The sequence below is a fragment of the Pseudophryne corroboree genome, chromosome 1 (genome assembly GCF_028390025.1).
Source record: "Pseudophryne corroboree isolate aPseCor3 chromosome 1, aPseCor3.hap2, whole genome shotgun sequence".
Lineage (NCBI taxonomy): Eukaryota > Metazoa > Chordata > Amphibia > Anura > Myobatrachidae > Pseudophryne > Pseudophryne corroboree.
The window spans coordinates 306,282,930-306,300,329 of NC_086444.1; the positions used below are offsets into that span (position 1 = coordinate 306,282,930).

Sequence of the window (17,400 nt, forward strand, 5' to 3'; positions counted from 1 at the left end):
CTGAGTTTAATCACGCACAGGCGCGTTGAGGCGTGAGTAGATACTCAGCATGCAATACACATCTCCACCACTGGGTGGCTAATGCTCCACTAATCCAATACTTTAGTTTGAATAGCGGCGGATTGATCTACAGTACAAGCTCTGGCAAATGGTCAGTGACGACTGTAATGTTAATATACAGTCCTGTACTGCATAGTGTACACACAGATGGTGACCAATGGTCAGAGAGTAAAAAAAAAAAAAAAAGTTTATTCAGACGCAAACGAACGTGTTAAAACACTTGTGTATGCAGAAGCAAATAATGTGTGAAAGGAATAAGTAACTTCATCAATGGGATATTTCCACTTTAACGTAGTCACACAAGATACCATCTAGTGAGCATTAAAGCTAAGAAATGTGTCTGGTCAAATAAGGCTGGGCGGAAAGTTCTGCAAGTATGCCCGTATTTTTAAAGCAGCAATCATTTACAAGGCAAAAGCAAACTGGTTTTACCTTGTAAATGATTGCCACTTTATAAGTATGGGCAGACTCACAGAACTTCTCGCACAGCCTGCGCATCACAGACTATTATATACTACCCTAAAAGTCTTTTGCAGAAGGCAGGGTAATTAACATTTGACTTCCCATGACAATGGGGGTAATTCCAAGTCGATCGCAGCAGGAATTTTGTTAGCAGTTGGGCAAAACCATGTGCACTGCAGAGGAGGCAGATATAATATGTGCATAAAGAGTTAGATTTGGGTGGGTTATTTTGTTTCTGTGCAGGGTAAATACTGGCTGCTTTATTTTACACTGCAAATTAGATTGCAGATTGAACACACCACACCCAAATCTAACTCTCTCTGCACATGTTAAATCTGCCTGCCCTGCAGTGCACATGGTTTTGCCCAACTGCTAACAAAATTCCTGCTGCGATCAACTTGGAATAACCCCCAATGTCACAAACAATGTAGTAATCAATTGATAAAACCTTATATATCAATACCTTAAAACTATATATCCACAACTTGCACACAGTGCCTACACTTAATCCCCTTGGGCACAGCAATCCTACTTATTAAATAAAACAAAATTAAAATTTTGCTTATCTACATAACATTAGCTGTTCAGTCTATATCAGATGCATCGTCCTGGCGTCTACCCCTGATGAAGCCGTAGAACAAAAGTTTATGCAGCTGAGTCAATTTTAGCTGCAGAAACACCAAAACCATCAGTTTACTAATTCTCCATCACACATAATATAACATGCAAAAAAAATAATAATAATAATAATAATAATGGAACATTGGCAGTATTCACAGGACTTGACCAGTAAATGGGGGTAATTTTATTGTTTTAGTGTGCCCGTCACTTTGGATGGGGCGATGTTCAATTGTTGATCTGGTGCTGACTGTGACCAAATAAACAGAGCTTAGCTAAGTAAAGTGGGTAAACCTGTCTATAGGATTGGGCGCAACAAGGAAAATGTGTGAAAAGCTGTACTTTTTGCAAATTTACGCTCTCTGCTTCAGGAGAGAGCTGAGCAGAAATAATGGTTATCTGCAATATTCACTCTCGAACGGAGCAAACATTGAATTGGTCTGTCGGGTGTAGGGAGCCTCAAGCATTTGTAATCCACCCTACAAAGTATTGTATCAACTGAAACTTTCAATTAATACTCCATGGGGTTAATTCAATTAGCAGGGAGCCAGCTCACACCTCAGGTAAGTTTGCATATGGCGTACTTAAGGTAGCCCTGAGATTGTAGATTTTCATTAACAGCCCCATAGGGCTGCATACATAAATCTGCACTACTTGAGCGAAATCAGCACGCAATGAGGCAAGTTAATGCGCCATTGTTGGCAGGTCATTGAATCAATGCCCGTTTGTTAAATCCTGTAAAAGCGTACAGCATTGCAGAGATACCTGTGTTATCTTCTTGACATTCAAATATTAGTGTCTACATTATTACAGTATATTCCACTATATTTATTATCGTCTATTCCTCCTCCCACCAAAAAAAAAAAAAAAGACATTGTTTAGTCTATCACATTTTCTATCGAGATGACTGCAAGAGAAGTCTTACTTTTTCAGTTGAGGAGATTTTAAGTAGTGTGTCCACTTGGTATAAGGCTGTCCCACTTTCCTGCCGCGAATCAATGTTCAAACGGCAACTCCCGGTATCATCATTTGCTAAGAGCTCAATATCATTCCACATGTTGATGGACTGTTGATCTGTAAAGTTATAATTAATATATATTTATGTATCAATAATACTGTACGTAGAACAAAAAAAAACAAAAAAAACAAGAGGCCTCATACACACAGGTGGCAATTCTATGGGTTAAATACATTCTTGAAGCGTATATAAGATGTGTTTTAGGCTGACAGACAATACAAATAATGCAACCTAAGGGACCTTTGTATATACACAAAAATTCTGCCAAACATTTGAGTCAACCGCAATAATTCATGTAATGTTTGTAAGGGTTAACACTCAGCAGAATACAATGGAGTCCTATGGGAGCACGTATTAAGTTACTACATAACACATTATGATGCAAGGAAGCTTAGAGGACTTGTAATGTTCCCCCCATTTATCATGGGCTCACCACCCAGCAATTTTCCCAAACTGCCAAGCTGTCATTCCATTCCAAAGTGCCTGAGAAGTCACAGCATCACATGTAGACCAGCCTTAACAAGAATGCTCTGGGGTATAGAGCATCAGCCAGCAGAGGGCACCTTGAGCATCAAAAGTGCTCATTGCCCAGAGCCGCCACCACCACCGGAAGAAGAATCCCATGTGGGAGGGGCTCTTCCTACACTCTGCCTTGGTCCCTGGCCCAACTAGCACTGGAAGCAAGCACTGCAGCCACAAAGTCTTTCCCTCTCCTACCCAGAGGGATGGGATGTCAAAAGGGTGCCACTTAATAAGCTCAGCTATTTGGAACTAGTCTCAAATATCATCCAAAAATGACACTGTTTTGCTTATGGGAGCAGCTCTTAAAATACCTTCTTCATTGTCTCCCTTTCCTCCCATAATGAAGTTTTATGCACGTACATGGCCTCATGAATAAAAGGCAAACTGGAACAGAATAGAGAGGAATAGCTATTGCTTTTTTCCTGATTTTAGTAAAAGTTCAGCTAAATCAATGTGTGTGTATTTAGTGTGGATCAGGCATTTGGGGAAGTCTAGTAAGGATTCGGGTTATGATATTTGCTTAGTGTGGATACAGGTGGTTTTGTGTAAATTTGGTGTGGATATATGGGCTGATTGAGGTTGGATCGCAGAACGCGATCCAACCACAAAAATTACAAAAAAGATGCGGGCACATGAGCAGCAAAAGTGATCGACTCTGCCCAGCCTAATTCAGGCCTGGGGGCCCTAATAGCCATAGGGCCTAATTCAGGGGCATAGTATGTTATGCCGGCGGTCGGGCTCCTGGCGGTCAGCATACCGGCACTGGAATCCCGACCGCCGACATACCGACAGCTGGGCAATCGCAAATGAGCCCCTTGCGGGAACGCTGCGCTCGCCACGCTGCGGGCATGGTGGCACGCTACACGCGCCACGCTATCTATTCTCCCTCTAGGGAGGTCGTGGACCCCCAAGAGGTACAATACCCAGTTAACAGTATGATAACAACTGAGCCTCTCAACAGATGGCTCAACAATAACCCTTTAGTTAAGCAATAACTATATACAAGTATTGCAGACCATCCGCACTTGGGATGGGCGCCCAGCATCCACTACGGACTACGAGAAATAGATTTATCGGTAAGTAAAATCTTATTTTCTCTGACGTCCTAGTGGATGCTGGGACTCCGTCAGGACCATGGGGATTATACCAAAGCTCCCAAACGGGCGGGAGAGTGCGGATGACTCTGCAGCACCGAATGAGAGAACTCCAGGTCCTCCTTAGCCAGGGTATCAAATTTGTAGAATTTTACAAACGTGTTCTCCCCTGACCACGTAGCTGCTCGGCAGAGTTGTAATGCCGAGACCCCTCGGGCAGCCGCCCAAGATGAGCCCACCTTCCTTGTGGAATGGGCCTTGACAGATTTAGGCTGTGGCAGGCCTGCCACAGAATGTGCAAGTTGAATTGTGCTACAAATCCAACGAGCAATCGTCTGCTTAGAAGCAGGAGCACCCAGCTTGTTGGGTGCATACAGTATAAACAGCGAGTCAGATTTTCTGACTCCAGCCGTCCTTGAAATATATATTTTCAATGCTCTGACAACGTCCAGCAACTTGGAATCCTCCAAATCGCTAGTAGCCGCAGGCACCACAATAGGCTGGTTCAGGTGAAACGCTGAAACCACCTTAGGCAGAAAGTGAGGACGTGTCCGCAGTTCTGCCCTGTCCGAATGGAAAATCAGATATGGGCTTCTATACGATAAACCTGCCAATTCTGACACTCTCCTGGCTGAAGCCAGGGCCAGTAGCATGGTTACTTTCCATGTAAGATATTTCAAATCCACCGATTTGAGTGGCTCAAACCAATGGGATTTGAGAAAATCCAAAACTACATTAAGATCCCACGGTGCCACTGGGGGCACAACCGGGGGCTGTATATGTAGTACTCCTTTTACAAAAGTCTGGACTTCAGGAACTGAAGCCAATTCTTTCTGGAAGAAAATCGACAGGGCCGAAATTTGAACCTTAATGGACCCTAATTTGAGGCCCATAGACAATCCTGTTTGCAGGAAATGTAGGAATCGACCCAGTTGAAATTCCTCCGTCGGGGCCTTCCTGGCCTCACACCACGCAACATATTTTCTCCAAATGCGGTGATAATGTTGTGCAGTCACCTCCTTCCTGGCTTTTACCAGGGTAGGGATGACCTCTTCCGGAATGCCTTTTTCCCTTAGGATTCGGCGTTCAACCGCCATGCCGTCAAACGCAGCCGCGGTAAGTCTTGGAATAGACACGGTCCCTGCTGAAGCAGGTCCCGTCTTAGAGGTAGAGGCCACGGATCTTCCGTGAGCATCTCCTGAAGTTCCGGGTACCAAGTTCTTCTTGGCCAATCCGGAGCCACGAGTATCGTTCTTACTCCCCTTTGCCGTATAATTCTCAGTACTTTTGGTATGAGAGGCAGAGGAGGAAACACATACACTGACTGGTACACCCATGGTGTTACCAGAGAGTCTACAGCTATTGCCTGAGGGTCTCTTGACCTGGCGCAATACCTGTCCAGTTTTTTGTTGAGGCGGGACGCCATCATGTCCACCATTGGTCTTTCCCAATGGACCACAATCATGTGGAAGACTTCTGGATGAAGTCCCCACTCTCCCGGGTGCAGATCGTGTCTGCTGAGGAAGTCTGCTTCCCAGTTGTCCACTCCCGGGATGAACACAGCTGACAGTGCTAACACATGATTTTCTGCCCAGCGGAGAATCCTTGCAGCTTCTGCCATTGCCCTCCTGCTTCTTGTGCCGCCCTGTCTGTTTACGTGGGCGACTGCCGTGATGTTGTCCGACTGAATCAACACCGGCTGACCCTGAAGCAGAGGTTTTGCCAGGCTTAGAGCATTGTAGATTGCTCTTAGCTCCAGTATATTTATGTGAAGAGACGTCTCCAGGCTTGACCACACGCCCTGGAAGTTTCTTCCCTGTGTGACCGCTCCCCAGCCTCTCAGGCTGGCATCCGTGGTCACTAGGACCCAGTTCTGTATGCCGAATCTGCGGCCCTCTAACAGATGAGCACTCTGCAACCACCATAGCAGAGACACTCTTGTCCTTGTGGACAATTTTATCCGCTGATGCATCTGCAGATGCGATCCGGACCATTTGTCCAGCAGATCCCACTGAAAAGTTCGTGCATGGAATCTGCCGAATGGAATCGCTTCGTAAGAAGCTACCATTTTTCCCAGGACTCTTGTGCATTGATGCACAGATACTTTTCCTGGTTTTAGGAGGTTCCTGACTAGATCGGATAACTCCCTGGCTTTTTCCTCCGGAAGAAATACCTTTTTCTGAACAGTGTCCAGAATCATCCCTAGGAACAACAGACGTGTCGTCGGGATCAGTTGGGATTTTGGAAAATTCAGAATCCACCCGTGTTGTTGGAGCACTACTTGGGTTAGTGCTACTCCGACCTCCAGCTGTTCTCTGGATCTTGCCCTTATCAGGAGATCGTCCAAGTAAGGGATAATTAAGACACCTTCTCTTCGAAGAAGGATCATCATTTCGGCCATTACCTTGGTAAAGACCCGGGGTGCCGTGGACAATCCAAACGGCAGCGTCTGAAACTGATAATGACAGTTTTGGACCACAAACCTGAGGTACCCTTGGTGTGAAGGACAAATTGGAACATGAAGGTAAGCATCCTTGATGTCCAAGGACACCATAAAATCCCCTTCTTCCAGATTCGCTATCACTGCTCTGAGTGACTCCATCTTGAACTTGAATTTTTGTATGTACAGGTTCAGAGATTTTAGATTTAGAATCGGTCTTACCGAGCCGTCCGGCTTTGGTACCACAAATAGCGTGGAGTAATACCCCTGTCCCTGTTGTAGGAGGGGTACCTTGACTATCACCTGCTGAGAATACAGCTTGTGAATGGCCTCCAATACCGTCGCCCTGTCGGAGGGAGACGTTGGCAAAGCAGACTTTAGGAAACGGCGAGGAGGGGACTTCTCGAATTCCAACCTGTAACCCTGAGATACTACCTGCAGGATCCAGGGGTCCACCTGCGAGTGAGCCCACTGTGCGCTGAAATGTTTGAGGCGACCCCCCACCGCCCCTGAGTCTGCTTGTAAGGTCCCAGCGTCATGCTGACGCCTTTGTAGAAGCCGGGGAGGGCTTCTGCTCCTGGGAAGGAGCTGCTTGTTGCAGTCTCTTACCCTTTCCTTTGCCTCGGGGCAAATAGGAATGTCCTTTTGCTCGTTTGTTCTTATAGGAACGAAAGGACTGCGGCTGAAAAGCCTGCGGCTTTTTCTGCTGGGAGGTGACCTGGGGTAAAAAGGTGGATTTTCCGGCCGTTGCCATGGCCACCAGATCCGATAGACCGACCCCAAATAATTCCTCCCCCTTATACGGCAATACTTCCATATGTCGTTTGGAATCCGCATCACCTGACCACTGGCGCGTCCATAAACTTCTTCTGGCAGATATGGACATCGCACTTGCTCTTGATGCCAGAGTGCAAATATCTCTCTGTGCATCTCGCATATAAAGAAATGCATCCTTTAACTTGATAAGCGTGTGAGCGCCTTATCCACCCTAGGAGGTGTTTCCCAGCGCGCCCTAACCTCTGGCGGGAAAGGGTATAATGCCAATAACTTCTTTGAAATTAGCAGTTTTCTATCTGGGGTAACCCACGCCTCATCACACACTTCATTCAGTTCCTCTGATTCAGGAAAAACTATCGGTAGTTTTTTCACACCCCACATAATACCCCTTTTTGTGGTACTTGCAGTATCAGAGATATGCAAAGCCTCCTTCATTGCCGTGATCATATAACGTGTGGCCCTACTGGAAAATACGTTTGTTTCTTCACCGTCGACACTGGATTCAGTGTCAGTGTCTGTGTCGACCGACTGAGGTAAAGGGCGTTTTACAGCCCCTGACGGTGTCTGAGACGCCTGGACAGGTACTAACTGGTTTGCCGGCTGTCTCATGTCGTCAACCGACTTTTGTAGCGTGCTGACACTATCCCGTAATTCCATAAACAAAGCCATCCATTCTGGTGTCGACTCCCTAGGGGGTGACATCACCATTACAGGCAATTGCTCCGCCTCCACGCCAACATCGTCCTCATACATGTCGACACACACGTACCGACACACAGCAGACACACAGGGAATGCTCTGATAGAAGACAGGACCCCACTAGCCCTTCGGGGAGACAGAGGGAGAGTTTGCCAGCACACACCCAAGCGCTATAAATATATATAGGGACAACCTTAATAAGTGTGTTCCCTTTATAGCAGCTCAAATATTATAAATATCGCCAATAAGTGCCCCCCCCTCTCTGTTTTTACCCTGTTTCTGTAGTGCAGTGCAGGGGAGAGTCCTGGGAGCCTTCCTCGCAGCGGAGCTGGGCAGGAAAATGGCGCTGTGTGCTGAGGAGAATAGGCCCCGCCCCCTTTTTGGCGGGCTTCTTCTACCGGTTTTTTTGGAACCTGGCAGGGGTTAAATACATCCATAATGCCCCAGGGGCTATATGTGATATATTTTAGCCAGAATAGGTATATTACATTGCTGCCCAGCCCCCCCCCAGCGCCCTGCACCCTCAGTGACCGCTGGTGTGAAGTGTGCGGAGAGCAATGGCGCACAGCTGCAGTGCTGTGCGCTACCTCATGAAGACTGAGACGTCTTCTGCCGCCGGTTTCTGGACCTCTTCTCTATTCGGCATCTGCAAGGGGGTCGGCGGCGCGGCTCCGGTGACCCATCCAGGCTGTACCTGTGATCGTCTCTCTGGAGCTAGTGTCCAGTAGCCTAAGAAGCAAATCCATCCTGCACGCAGGTGAGTTCACTTCTTCTCCCCTAAGTCCCTCGTTGCAGTGAGCCTGTTGCCAGCAGGACTCACTGAAAATAAAAAACCTAACAAACTTTTTCTAAGCAGCTCTTTAGGAGAGCCACCTAGATTGCACCCTGCTCGGACGGGCACAAAAACCTAACTGAGGCTTGGAGGAGGGTCATAGGGGGAGGAGCCAGTACACACCACCTAGTGGTCAAACTTTTAAATTTTGTGCCCTGTCTCCTGCGGAGCCGCTATTCCCCATGGTCCTGACGGAGTCCCAGCATCCACTAGGACGTCAGAGAAATAGAATTACCGGTGAGTAAATTCTTATTATTTGGGTGTATATAGTGTGAGTAATATTTGGGGTATGGAGTACTGTGATATTTGGGTGTATATAGTGTAACTGGGGTAGAGGGAATTGTGATATTGGGGTGTTTATAGTGTGATAGTAATATTTCGTGAAGGGGGAGACATTTGTTTATTATAATTGTCACATAACATTTAAATAGATTCCTCTGTACAGCCCTTGCCAATTAATAAAAATGTTTAATAATGTAAGCTGTTCCTTAGACAGACAGTAGCAATTGTTACCAGCGCACTTGAAGCCCCAGTTATGGCAGCATAGTTTTAGTAAATACTTCCCTCACCCACACTAATCTAGCTGCCATGGCATGACCAAGTAGGTGTATTGAAAGCATTGATCTAAATTCCACAAATATTTTTACTATAATAAAACCTTTTGGGGGTGTCTTGCTGAGCATCATTAGATTGCTGGTGCTGCAGGTTTATGTGTGGCAGGAACATGTTATAGGCATTCTCCAACACCGCACCCCAACCCCGCAGACTGGCATCCGTCGTTAGGAGGACTCAGTTGGAGATCCAGAAGGGACGACCCCTGCTCAATCGTTGGTCCTGTAGCCACCAGCTCAGAGACAGACGAACTTCCGGAGTCAAGGAAATCATGTGAGACCTGATCCGGTGAGGTAGGTCGTTCCACTTGGAAAGGATCAACTGCTGCACAGGGCGCAAATTAAATTGAGAATACTCTACCATGTCGAAAGTAGACACCATGAGGCATAGTACTTGCATCGCCGAGTGTATCGACACATGTGGGCAAGAGAGGAAGCATCTTATCCTGTCCTGAAGTTTCAGGACCTTCTCCAGAGACAAAAACAACCGTTCGTTGTGTGTATGTCCAGTAACGCCCTCAGGTGCACCATGCTCTGAGCAGAGACCAGCAAGGAATTTCTTCCAGTTGATGAGCCACCCGTTGGTTTGCAGGAATTGGACCGTCAGTTCCAGATGACGGAGGAGAACCTCTGGGGAGTTCGCCAGGATCAACAAGTCGTCCAGATACGGCATGATCCCGATACCCTGACGGCGTAGAAGGGCCGTCATGACCTTGGTGAAGATTTGCGGAGCCGTGGCAGTCCAAAAGGCAAGGCCTGGAATTGATAATGTAGGTTGCCAATAGCAAACCGCAGATATTGCTGATGCGACATGGCAATAAGAAAATGCAGGTAAGCATCCTGAATGTCCAGGGATACCATATAGTCAGTCCTTGAGTTCCATGGCCAGCACAATGGAACGCAGAATTTCCATACGGAATTTGGATACCCTCACAAATTTGTTCAAAGATTTGAGACTGCGTATAGGTCAGGAGGACCCATTTGGTTTTGGGACTAGAAACAGGGTCGAATAGTAGCCCCTGCCTCTTTGAGACAGAGGTACCAGCACAATCACTCCAGTATCTAGGAGAGATTGTACAACCAAGTGTAAAGTCTGTGCTTTCAGCGGATCCGAAGGGATAACCGTCGAGCAGAACTGGTGAGGGGGACGTCTCTTTAAGGAGGTTGCGTACCCGTGAGAGACAACTTCCCGCACCCAGGCGTCTGAAGTGGTCTTTAACCAGGCTTGGGCGAACTGCAGAAGTCGGCCTTCCATCCTGGGGTCCCCCAGGAGGAGGCCCGCCCCATCATGCAGCAGGCTTGTCCTGATTGGAAGCAGGCTGACGGGTGGCCCAAGATTGTTTAGACTTGGGCTTGGTGGTTTTGGAAGTACTAGCCTGTCTCGGGTACGCCTGACCCTTTGCTTTACCTGGAGGTCAAAATGAACGAAAAGTGGTACTCTTAGCCTTCGGAGCAGGATTAGTACTTGGGAGAAATGCAGTCTTAGCTGTTGCCAAGTCAGTCACGATCTTGTTCAGATCCTCCCCAAATAGTATGTCTCTAGTACCTCCAAGGTCTTTTTGAAGTCCAGGTCCACTTTCCAGGACCATAACCAAAAAATCCGGCGAGCCAGGATAGACGTATTGGAAGCCAATACGCCTGCATCTGAGGCCGCCTTATGAATATAGTGAGAGGCTGTGGTAATATACAGTAGATATTGTCTGGCAGTGTCAGAAAAAAAATAAGAATTTACTTACCGATAATTCTATTTCTCGTAGTCCGTAGTGGATGCTGGGGACTCCGTCAGGACCATGGGGAATAGCGGCTCCGCAGGAGACAGGGCACAAAAATAAAGCTTTAGGATTAGGTGGTGTGTACTGGCTCCTCCCCCTATGACCCTCCTCCAAGCCTCAGTTAGGATACTGTGCCCGGACGAGCGTACACAATAAGGAAGGATATTGAATCCCGGGTAAGACTCATACCAGCCACACCAATCACACCGTATAACTTGTGATCTGAACCCAGTTAACAGTATGACAAACGTAGGAGCCTCTGAACAGACGGCTCACAACAATAACAACCCGAATTTGTTTGTAACAATAACTATGTACAAGTATTGCAGACAATCCGCACTTGGGATGGGCGCCCAGCATCCACTACGGACTACGAGAAATAGAATTATCGGTAAGTAAATTCTTATTTTCTCTAACGTCCTAAGTGGATGCTGGGGACTCCGTCAGGACCATGGGGATTATACCAAAGCTCCCAAACGGGCGGGAGAGAGCGGATGACTCTGCAGCACCGAATGAGAGAACTCCAGGTCCTCCTCAGCCAGGGTATCAAATTTGTAGAATTTTGCAAACGTGTTTGCCCTTGACCAAGTAGCAGCTCGGCAGAGTTGTAATGCCGAGACCCCCCGGGCAGCCGCCCAGGATGAGCCCACTTTCCTTGTGGAATGGGCCTTGACAGATTTAGGTTGTGGCAAGCCTGCCACAGAATGTGCAAGTTGAATTGTGCTACAAATCCAACGAGCAATCGTCTGCTTAGAAGCAGGAGCACCCATCTTGTTGGGTGCATACAATATAAAAACAGTGAGTCAGACTTTCTGACTCCCGCCGTTCTTGAAATATATATTTTCAATGCCCGGACCACGTCCAACAACTTGGAATCCTCCAAATCGTTAGTAGCCGCAGGCACCACAATAGGCTGGTTCAGGTGAAACGCTGACACCACCTTAGGCAGAAAATGAGGACGCGTCCGCAGTTCTGCCCTGTCCGTATGGAAAATCAGATATGGGCTCTTATATGATAAAGCCGCCAATTCTGATACTCTCCTGGCTGAAGCCAGGGCCAGTAGCATGGTTACTTTCCATGTAAGATACTTCAACTCCACCGATTTGAGCGGCTCAAACCAATGGGATTTGAGAAAATCCAAGACTACATTAAGATCCCACGGTGCCACTGGGGGCACAACCGGGGGCTGTATATGTAGTACTCCTTTTACAAAAGTCTGGACTTCAGGAACTGAAGCCAATTCTTTCTGGAAGAAAATCGACAGGGCCGAAATTTGAACCTTAATGGACCCCAATTTGAGGCCCATAGATAATCCTGTTTGCAGGAAATGTAGGAATCGACCCAGTTGAAATTCCTCCGTGGGGCCTTCCTGGCCTCACACCACGCAACATATTTCCTCCAAATGCGGTGATAATGTTGTGCAGTCACCTCCTTCCTGGCTTTTACCAGTGTAGGAATGACCTCTTCCGGAATGCCTTTTTCCCTTAGAATTCGGCGTTCAACCGCCATGCCGTCAAACGCAGCCGCGGTAAGTCTTGGAATAGACACGGTCCCTGCTGAAGCAGGTCCCGTCTTAGAGGTAGAAGCCACGGATCCTCCGTGAGCATCTCTTGAAGTTCCGGGTACCAAGTTCTTCTTGGCCAATCCGGAGCCACTAGTATCGTTCTTACTCCCTTTTGCCGTATAATTCTCAGTACTTTTGGTATGAGAGGCAGAGGAGGGAACACATACACTGACTGGAACACCCACGGTGTTACCAGAGCGTCCACAGCTATTGCCTGAGGGTCTCTTGACCTGGCGCAATACCTGTCCAGTTTCTTGTTGAGGCGGGACGCCATCATATCCACCATTGGTTTTTCCCAACGGTTCACAATCATGTGGAAGACTTCTGGATGAAGTCCTCACTCTCCCGGGTGTAGATCGTGTCTGCTGAGGAAGTCTGCTTCCCAGTTGTCCACTCCCGGAATGAATACTGCTGACAGTGCTATCACATGATCTTCCGCCCAGCGAAGAATCCTTGCGGCTTCTGCCATTGCTGTCCTGCTTCTTGTGCCGCCCTGTTTACGTGGGCGACTGCCGTGATGTTGTCCGACTGGATCAACACCGGCTGACCCTGAAGCAGGGGTTTTGCCAGGCTTAGAGCATTGTAAATCGCTCTTAGCTCCAGTATATTTATGTGAAGAGACATCTCCAGGCTTGACCATACTCCCTGGAAGTTTCTTCCCTGTGTGACCGCTCCCCAGCCTCTCAGACTGGCATCCGTGGTCACCAGGACCCAGTCCTGTATGCCGAATCTGCGGCCCTCTAACAGATGAGCACTCTGCAACCACCACAGAAGAGACACCCTTGTCCGTGGCGATAAGGTTATCCGCTGATGCATCTGCAGATGTGATCCGGACCATTTGTCCAGCAGATCCCACTGAAAAGTTCGTGCGTGGAATCTGCCGAATGGAATCGCTTCGTAAGAAGCCACCATCTTTCCCAGGACTCGTGCATTGATGCACAGACACTTTCCCTGGTTTTAGGAGGTTCCTGACAAGTTCGGATAACTCCCTGGCTTTCTCCTCCGGAAGAAACACCTTTTTCTGAACCGTGTCCAGAATCATTCCCAGGAACAGCAGACGTGTCGTCGGGGTCAACTGAGATTTTGGAAAATTCAGAATCCACCCGTGTTGTTGCAGCACTAGTCGGGTTAGTGCTACTCCGTCCTCCAGCTGTTCTCTGGACCTTGCCCTTATCAGGAGATCGTCCAAGTAAGGGATAATTAATACGCCTCTTCTTCGCAGAAGAATCATCATTTCGGCCATTACCTTGGTAAAGACCCGAGGTGCCGTGGACAATCCAAACGGCAGCGTCTGAAACTGATAATGACAGTTTTGCACCACGAACCTGAGGTACCCTTGATGTGAAGGGCAAATTGGGACATGCAGGTAAGCATCCTTTATGTCCAGGGACACCATAAAGTCCCCTTCTTCCAGATTCGCTATCACTGCTCTGAGTGACTCCATCTTGAACTTGAATTTTTGTATGTACAGGTTCAAAGATTTCAGATTTAGAATAGGTCTTACTGAGCCGTCCGGCTTCGGTACCACAAATAGCGTGGAGTAATACCCCTTTCCCTGTTGTAGGAGGGGTACCTTGACTATCACCTGCTGAGAAAACAGCTTGTGAATGGCTTCCAATACCGTCGCCCTGTCTGAGGGAGACGTTGGCAAAGCAGACTTTAGGAACCTGCGAGGGGGAGACTTCTCGAATTCCAACCTGTAACCCTGAGATACTACCTGCAGGATCCAGGGGTCCACCTGTGAGCAAGCCCACTGTGCGCTGAAATTCTTGAGTCGACCCCCCACCGCTCCTGAGTCCGCTTGTAAGGCCCCAGCGTCATGCTGAGGGCTTTGCAGAACCCTGAGAGGGCTTCTGTTCCTGGGCAGGGGCTGCTTGCTGCCCTCTCTTACCCCTTCCTCTGCCCCGAGGCAGATATGACTGTCCTTTTGTCCGCTTGTTCTTATAGGACCGAAAGGACTGCGGCTGAAAAGACGGTGTCTTTTTCTGTTGGGAGGGGGTCTGAGGTAAAAAGGTGGATTTTCCGGCAGTTGCCGTGGCCACCAGATCCGATAGACCGACGCCAAATAATTCCTCCCCTTTATACGGCAATACTTCCATATGTCGTTTGGAATCCGCATCACCTGACCACTGTCGCGTCCATAAACTCCTTCTGGCAGATATGGACATCGCATTTACTCTCGATGCCAGAGTGCAAATATCTCTCTGAGCATCTCGCATATAAAGGAAAGCATCCTTTAATTGCTCTATAGTCAATAAAATACTGTCCCTATCCAGGGTATCAATATTTTCAGTCAGGGAATCCAACCAGACGACCCCAGCACTGCACATCCAGGCTGAGGCGATGGCTGGTCGCAGCATAACACCAGTATGTGTGTATATACTTTTTAGGGTAGTTTCCAGTCTCCTATCAGCTGGATCCCTGAGGGCGGCCGTATCAGGAGACGGTAACGCCACTTGTTTTGATAAGCAAGTGAGCGCCTTATCCACCCTAGGGGGTGTTTCCCAGCGCGCCCTAAGCTCTGGCGGGAAAGGGTATAATGCTAATAACTTTTTTGAAATTAGCACTTTTCTATCTGGGTTAACCCACGCTTCATCACATACATCATTTAATTCCTCTGATTCAGGAAAAACTACAGGTAGTTTTTTCACCCCCCACATAATACCCCTTTTTGTGGTACTTGCAGTATCAGAGATATGCAAAGCCTCCTTCATTGCCGTGATCATATAACGTGTGGCCCTACTTGAAAATACGTTTGTTTCATCACCGTCGACACTAGATTCAGTGTCTGTGTCTGGGTCTGTGTCGACCGACTGAGGTAAAGGGCGCTTTACAGCCCCTGACGGTGTCTGAGACGCCTGGGCAGGTACTAACTGGTTTGCCGGCCGTCTCATGTCGTCAACTGATTTTTGTAATGTGCTGACATTATCACGTAATTCCATAAACAAAGCCATCCATTCCGGTGTCGACTCCCTGGGGGGTGACATCACCATTATCGGCAATTGCTCTGCCTCCACACCAACATCGTCCTCATACATGTCGACACACACGTACCGACACACAGCAGACACACAGGGAATGCTCTTATCGAAGACAGGACCCCACTAGCCCTTTGGGGAGAGAGAGGGAGAGTTTGCCAGCACACACCCAAGCGCTATAATATATATGGGAACAACCTTATATAAGTGTTGTTCCTTATAGCAGCTTAAATATATCAAAATATCGCCAAAAAATGCCCCCCCTCTCTGTTTTACCCCGTTTCTGTAGTGCAGTGCAGGGGAGAGTCCTGGGAGCCTTCCTCACAGCGGAGCTGAGCAGGAAAATGGCGCTGTGTGCTGAGGAGAATAAGCCCCGCCCCCTATTTCGGCGGGCTTTTCTCCCGGAGTTTTAGATATCTGGCATGGGTTAAATACATACATATAGCCTCAATGGCTATATGTGATGTATTATTTTGCCATAAAGGTATTAAATATTGCTGCCCAGGGCGCCCCCAGCAGCGCCCTGCACCCTCCGTGACCGCTTGGTGTGAAGTGTGTGACAACAATGGCGCACAGCTGCAGTGCTGTGCGCTACCTTCATGAAGACTTAAGAGCCTTCTGCCGCCTGTTTCCGGACCTTCAATCTTCAGCATCTGTAAGGGGGGTCGGCGGCGCGGCTCCGGGACGAACCCCAGGGTGAGACCTGTGTTCCGACTCCCTCTGGAGCTAATGGTGTCCAGTAGCCTAAGAATCCAATCCATCCTGCACGCAAGTGAGTTGAAATTCTCTCCCCTAAGTCCCTCGATGCAGTGAGCCTGTTGCCAGCAGGACTCACTGAAAATAAAAAACCTAAAAACTTTTTCTAAGCAGCTCTTTAGGAGAGCCACCTAGATTGCACCCTGCTCGGACGGGCACAAAAACCTAACTGAGGCTTGGAGGAGGGTCATGGGGGGAGGAGCCAGTACACACCACCTAATCCTAAAGCTTTATTTTTGTGCCCTGTCTCCTGCGGAGCCGCTATTCCCCATGGTCCTGACGGAGTCCCCAGCATCCACTTAGGACGTTAGAGAAATAGGATTTTAATACCTACCGGTAAATCCTTTTCTCTTAGTCCGTAGAGGATGCTGGGGATACTTCAAGAACCATGGGGTATAGACGGGATCCGCAGGAGACATGGGCACTTTAAGACTTTGAATGGGCGTGAACTGGCTCCTCCCTCTATGCCCCTCCTCCAGACTCCAGTTATAGGAACTGTGCCCAGGGAGACGGACATTTCAAGGAAAAGGATTTATTGTTAAACTGAGGTGGGATACATACCAGCTCACACCACAAACACGCCATACAACATGGCATTTAACAGAAATCCAGTCAACGGCATGAACAAATGTCAGCAATAGGCTGACTACAACAGAAACACAACCTGTGTGTAACATAACCAAAACTTAGTAAGTAAGAACTGCAGATAGAGTCCGCACTGGGACGGGCGCCCAGCATCCTCTACGGACTAAGAGAAAAGGATTTACCGGTAGGTATTAAAATCCTATTTTCTCATACGTCCTAGAGGATGCTGGGGACACTTCAAGAACCATGGGGTTTATACCAAAGCTCTAGAATGGGTGGGAGAGTGCGGATGACTCTGCAGCACCGATTGACCAAACATGAGGTCCTCCTCAGCCAGGGTATCAAACTTGTAAAATTTCGCAAAAGTGTTTGAACCCGACCACGTAGCTGCTCGGCAGAGTTGCAAAGCAAAGACCCCTCGGGCAGCCGCCCAGGATGAGCCCACCTTTCTGGTAGAATGGGCCTTCACTGATTTCGGTAACGGCAATCCAGCCGTAGAATGAGCATGCTGAATCATATTACAGATCCAGCGCGCAATAGTCTGCTTAGAAGCAGGATTTCCAATCTTGTTGGCAGCATATAGGACAAACAAAGCTTCAGTTTTCTTAAGTG

At 48.0% G+C, this 17,400-nt stretch overlaps 1 protein-coding gene across 3 annotated transcripts in view; it reads right to left on the reverse strand.

The window, feature by feature from the left end:
* KNTC1 (kinetochore associated 1) overlaps positions 1 to 17,400 on the reverse strand; it is a 736,750-nt gene that overhangs the window by 711,025 nt on the left and 8,325 nt on the right. For all 3 annotated transcript variants that reach the window (XM_063964446.1, XM_063964444.1, XM_063964445.1), the window contains exon 2: positions 2,066 to 2,214. In XM_063964446.1, coding sequence (XP_063820516.1) covers positions 2,066 to 2,197 — 132 coding nt within the window. In that variant the 5' untranslated portion in view covers positions 2,198 to 2,214. The remainder of the gene's footprint in view (positions 1 to 2,065; positions 2,215 to 17,400) is intronic.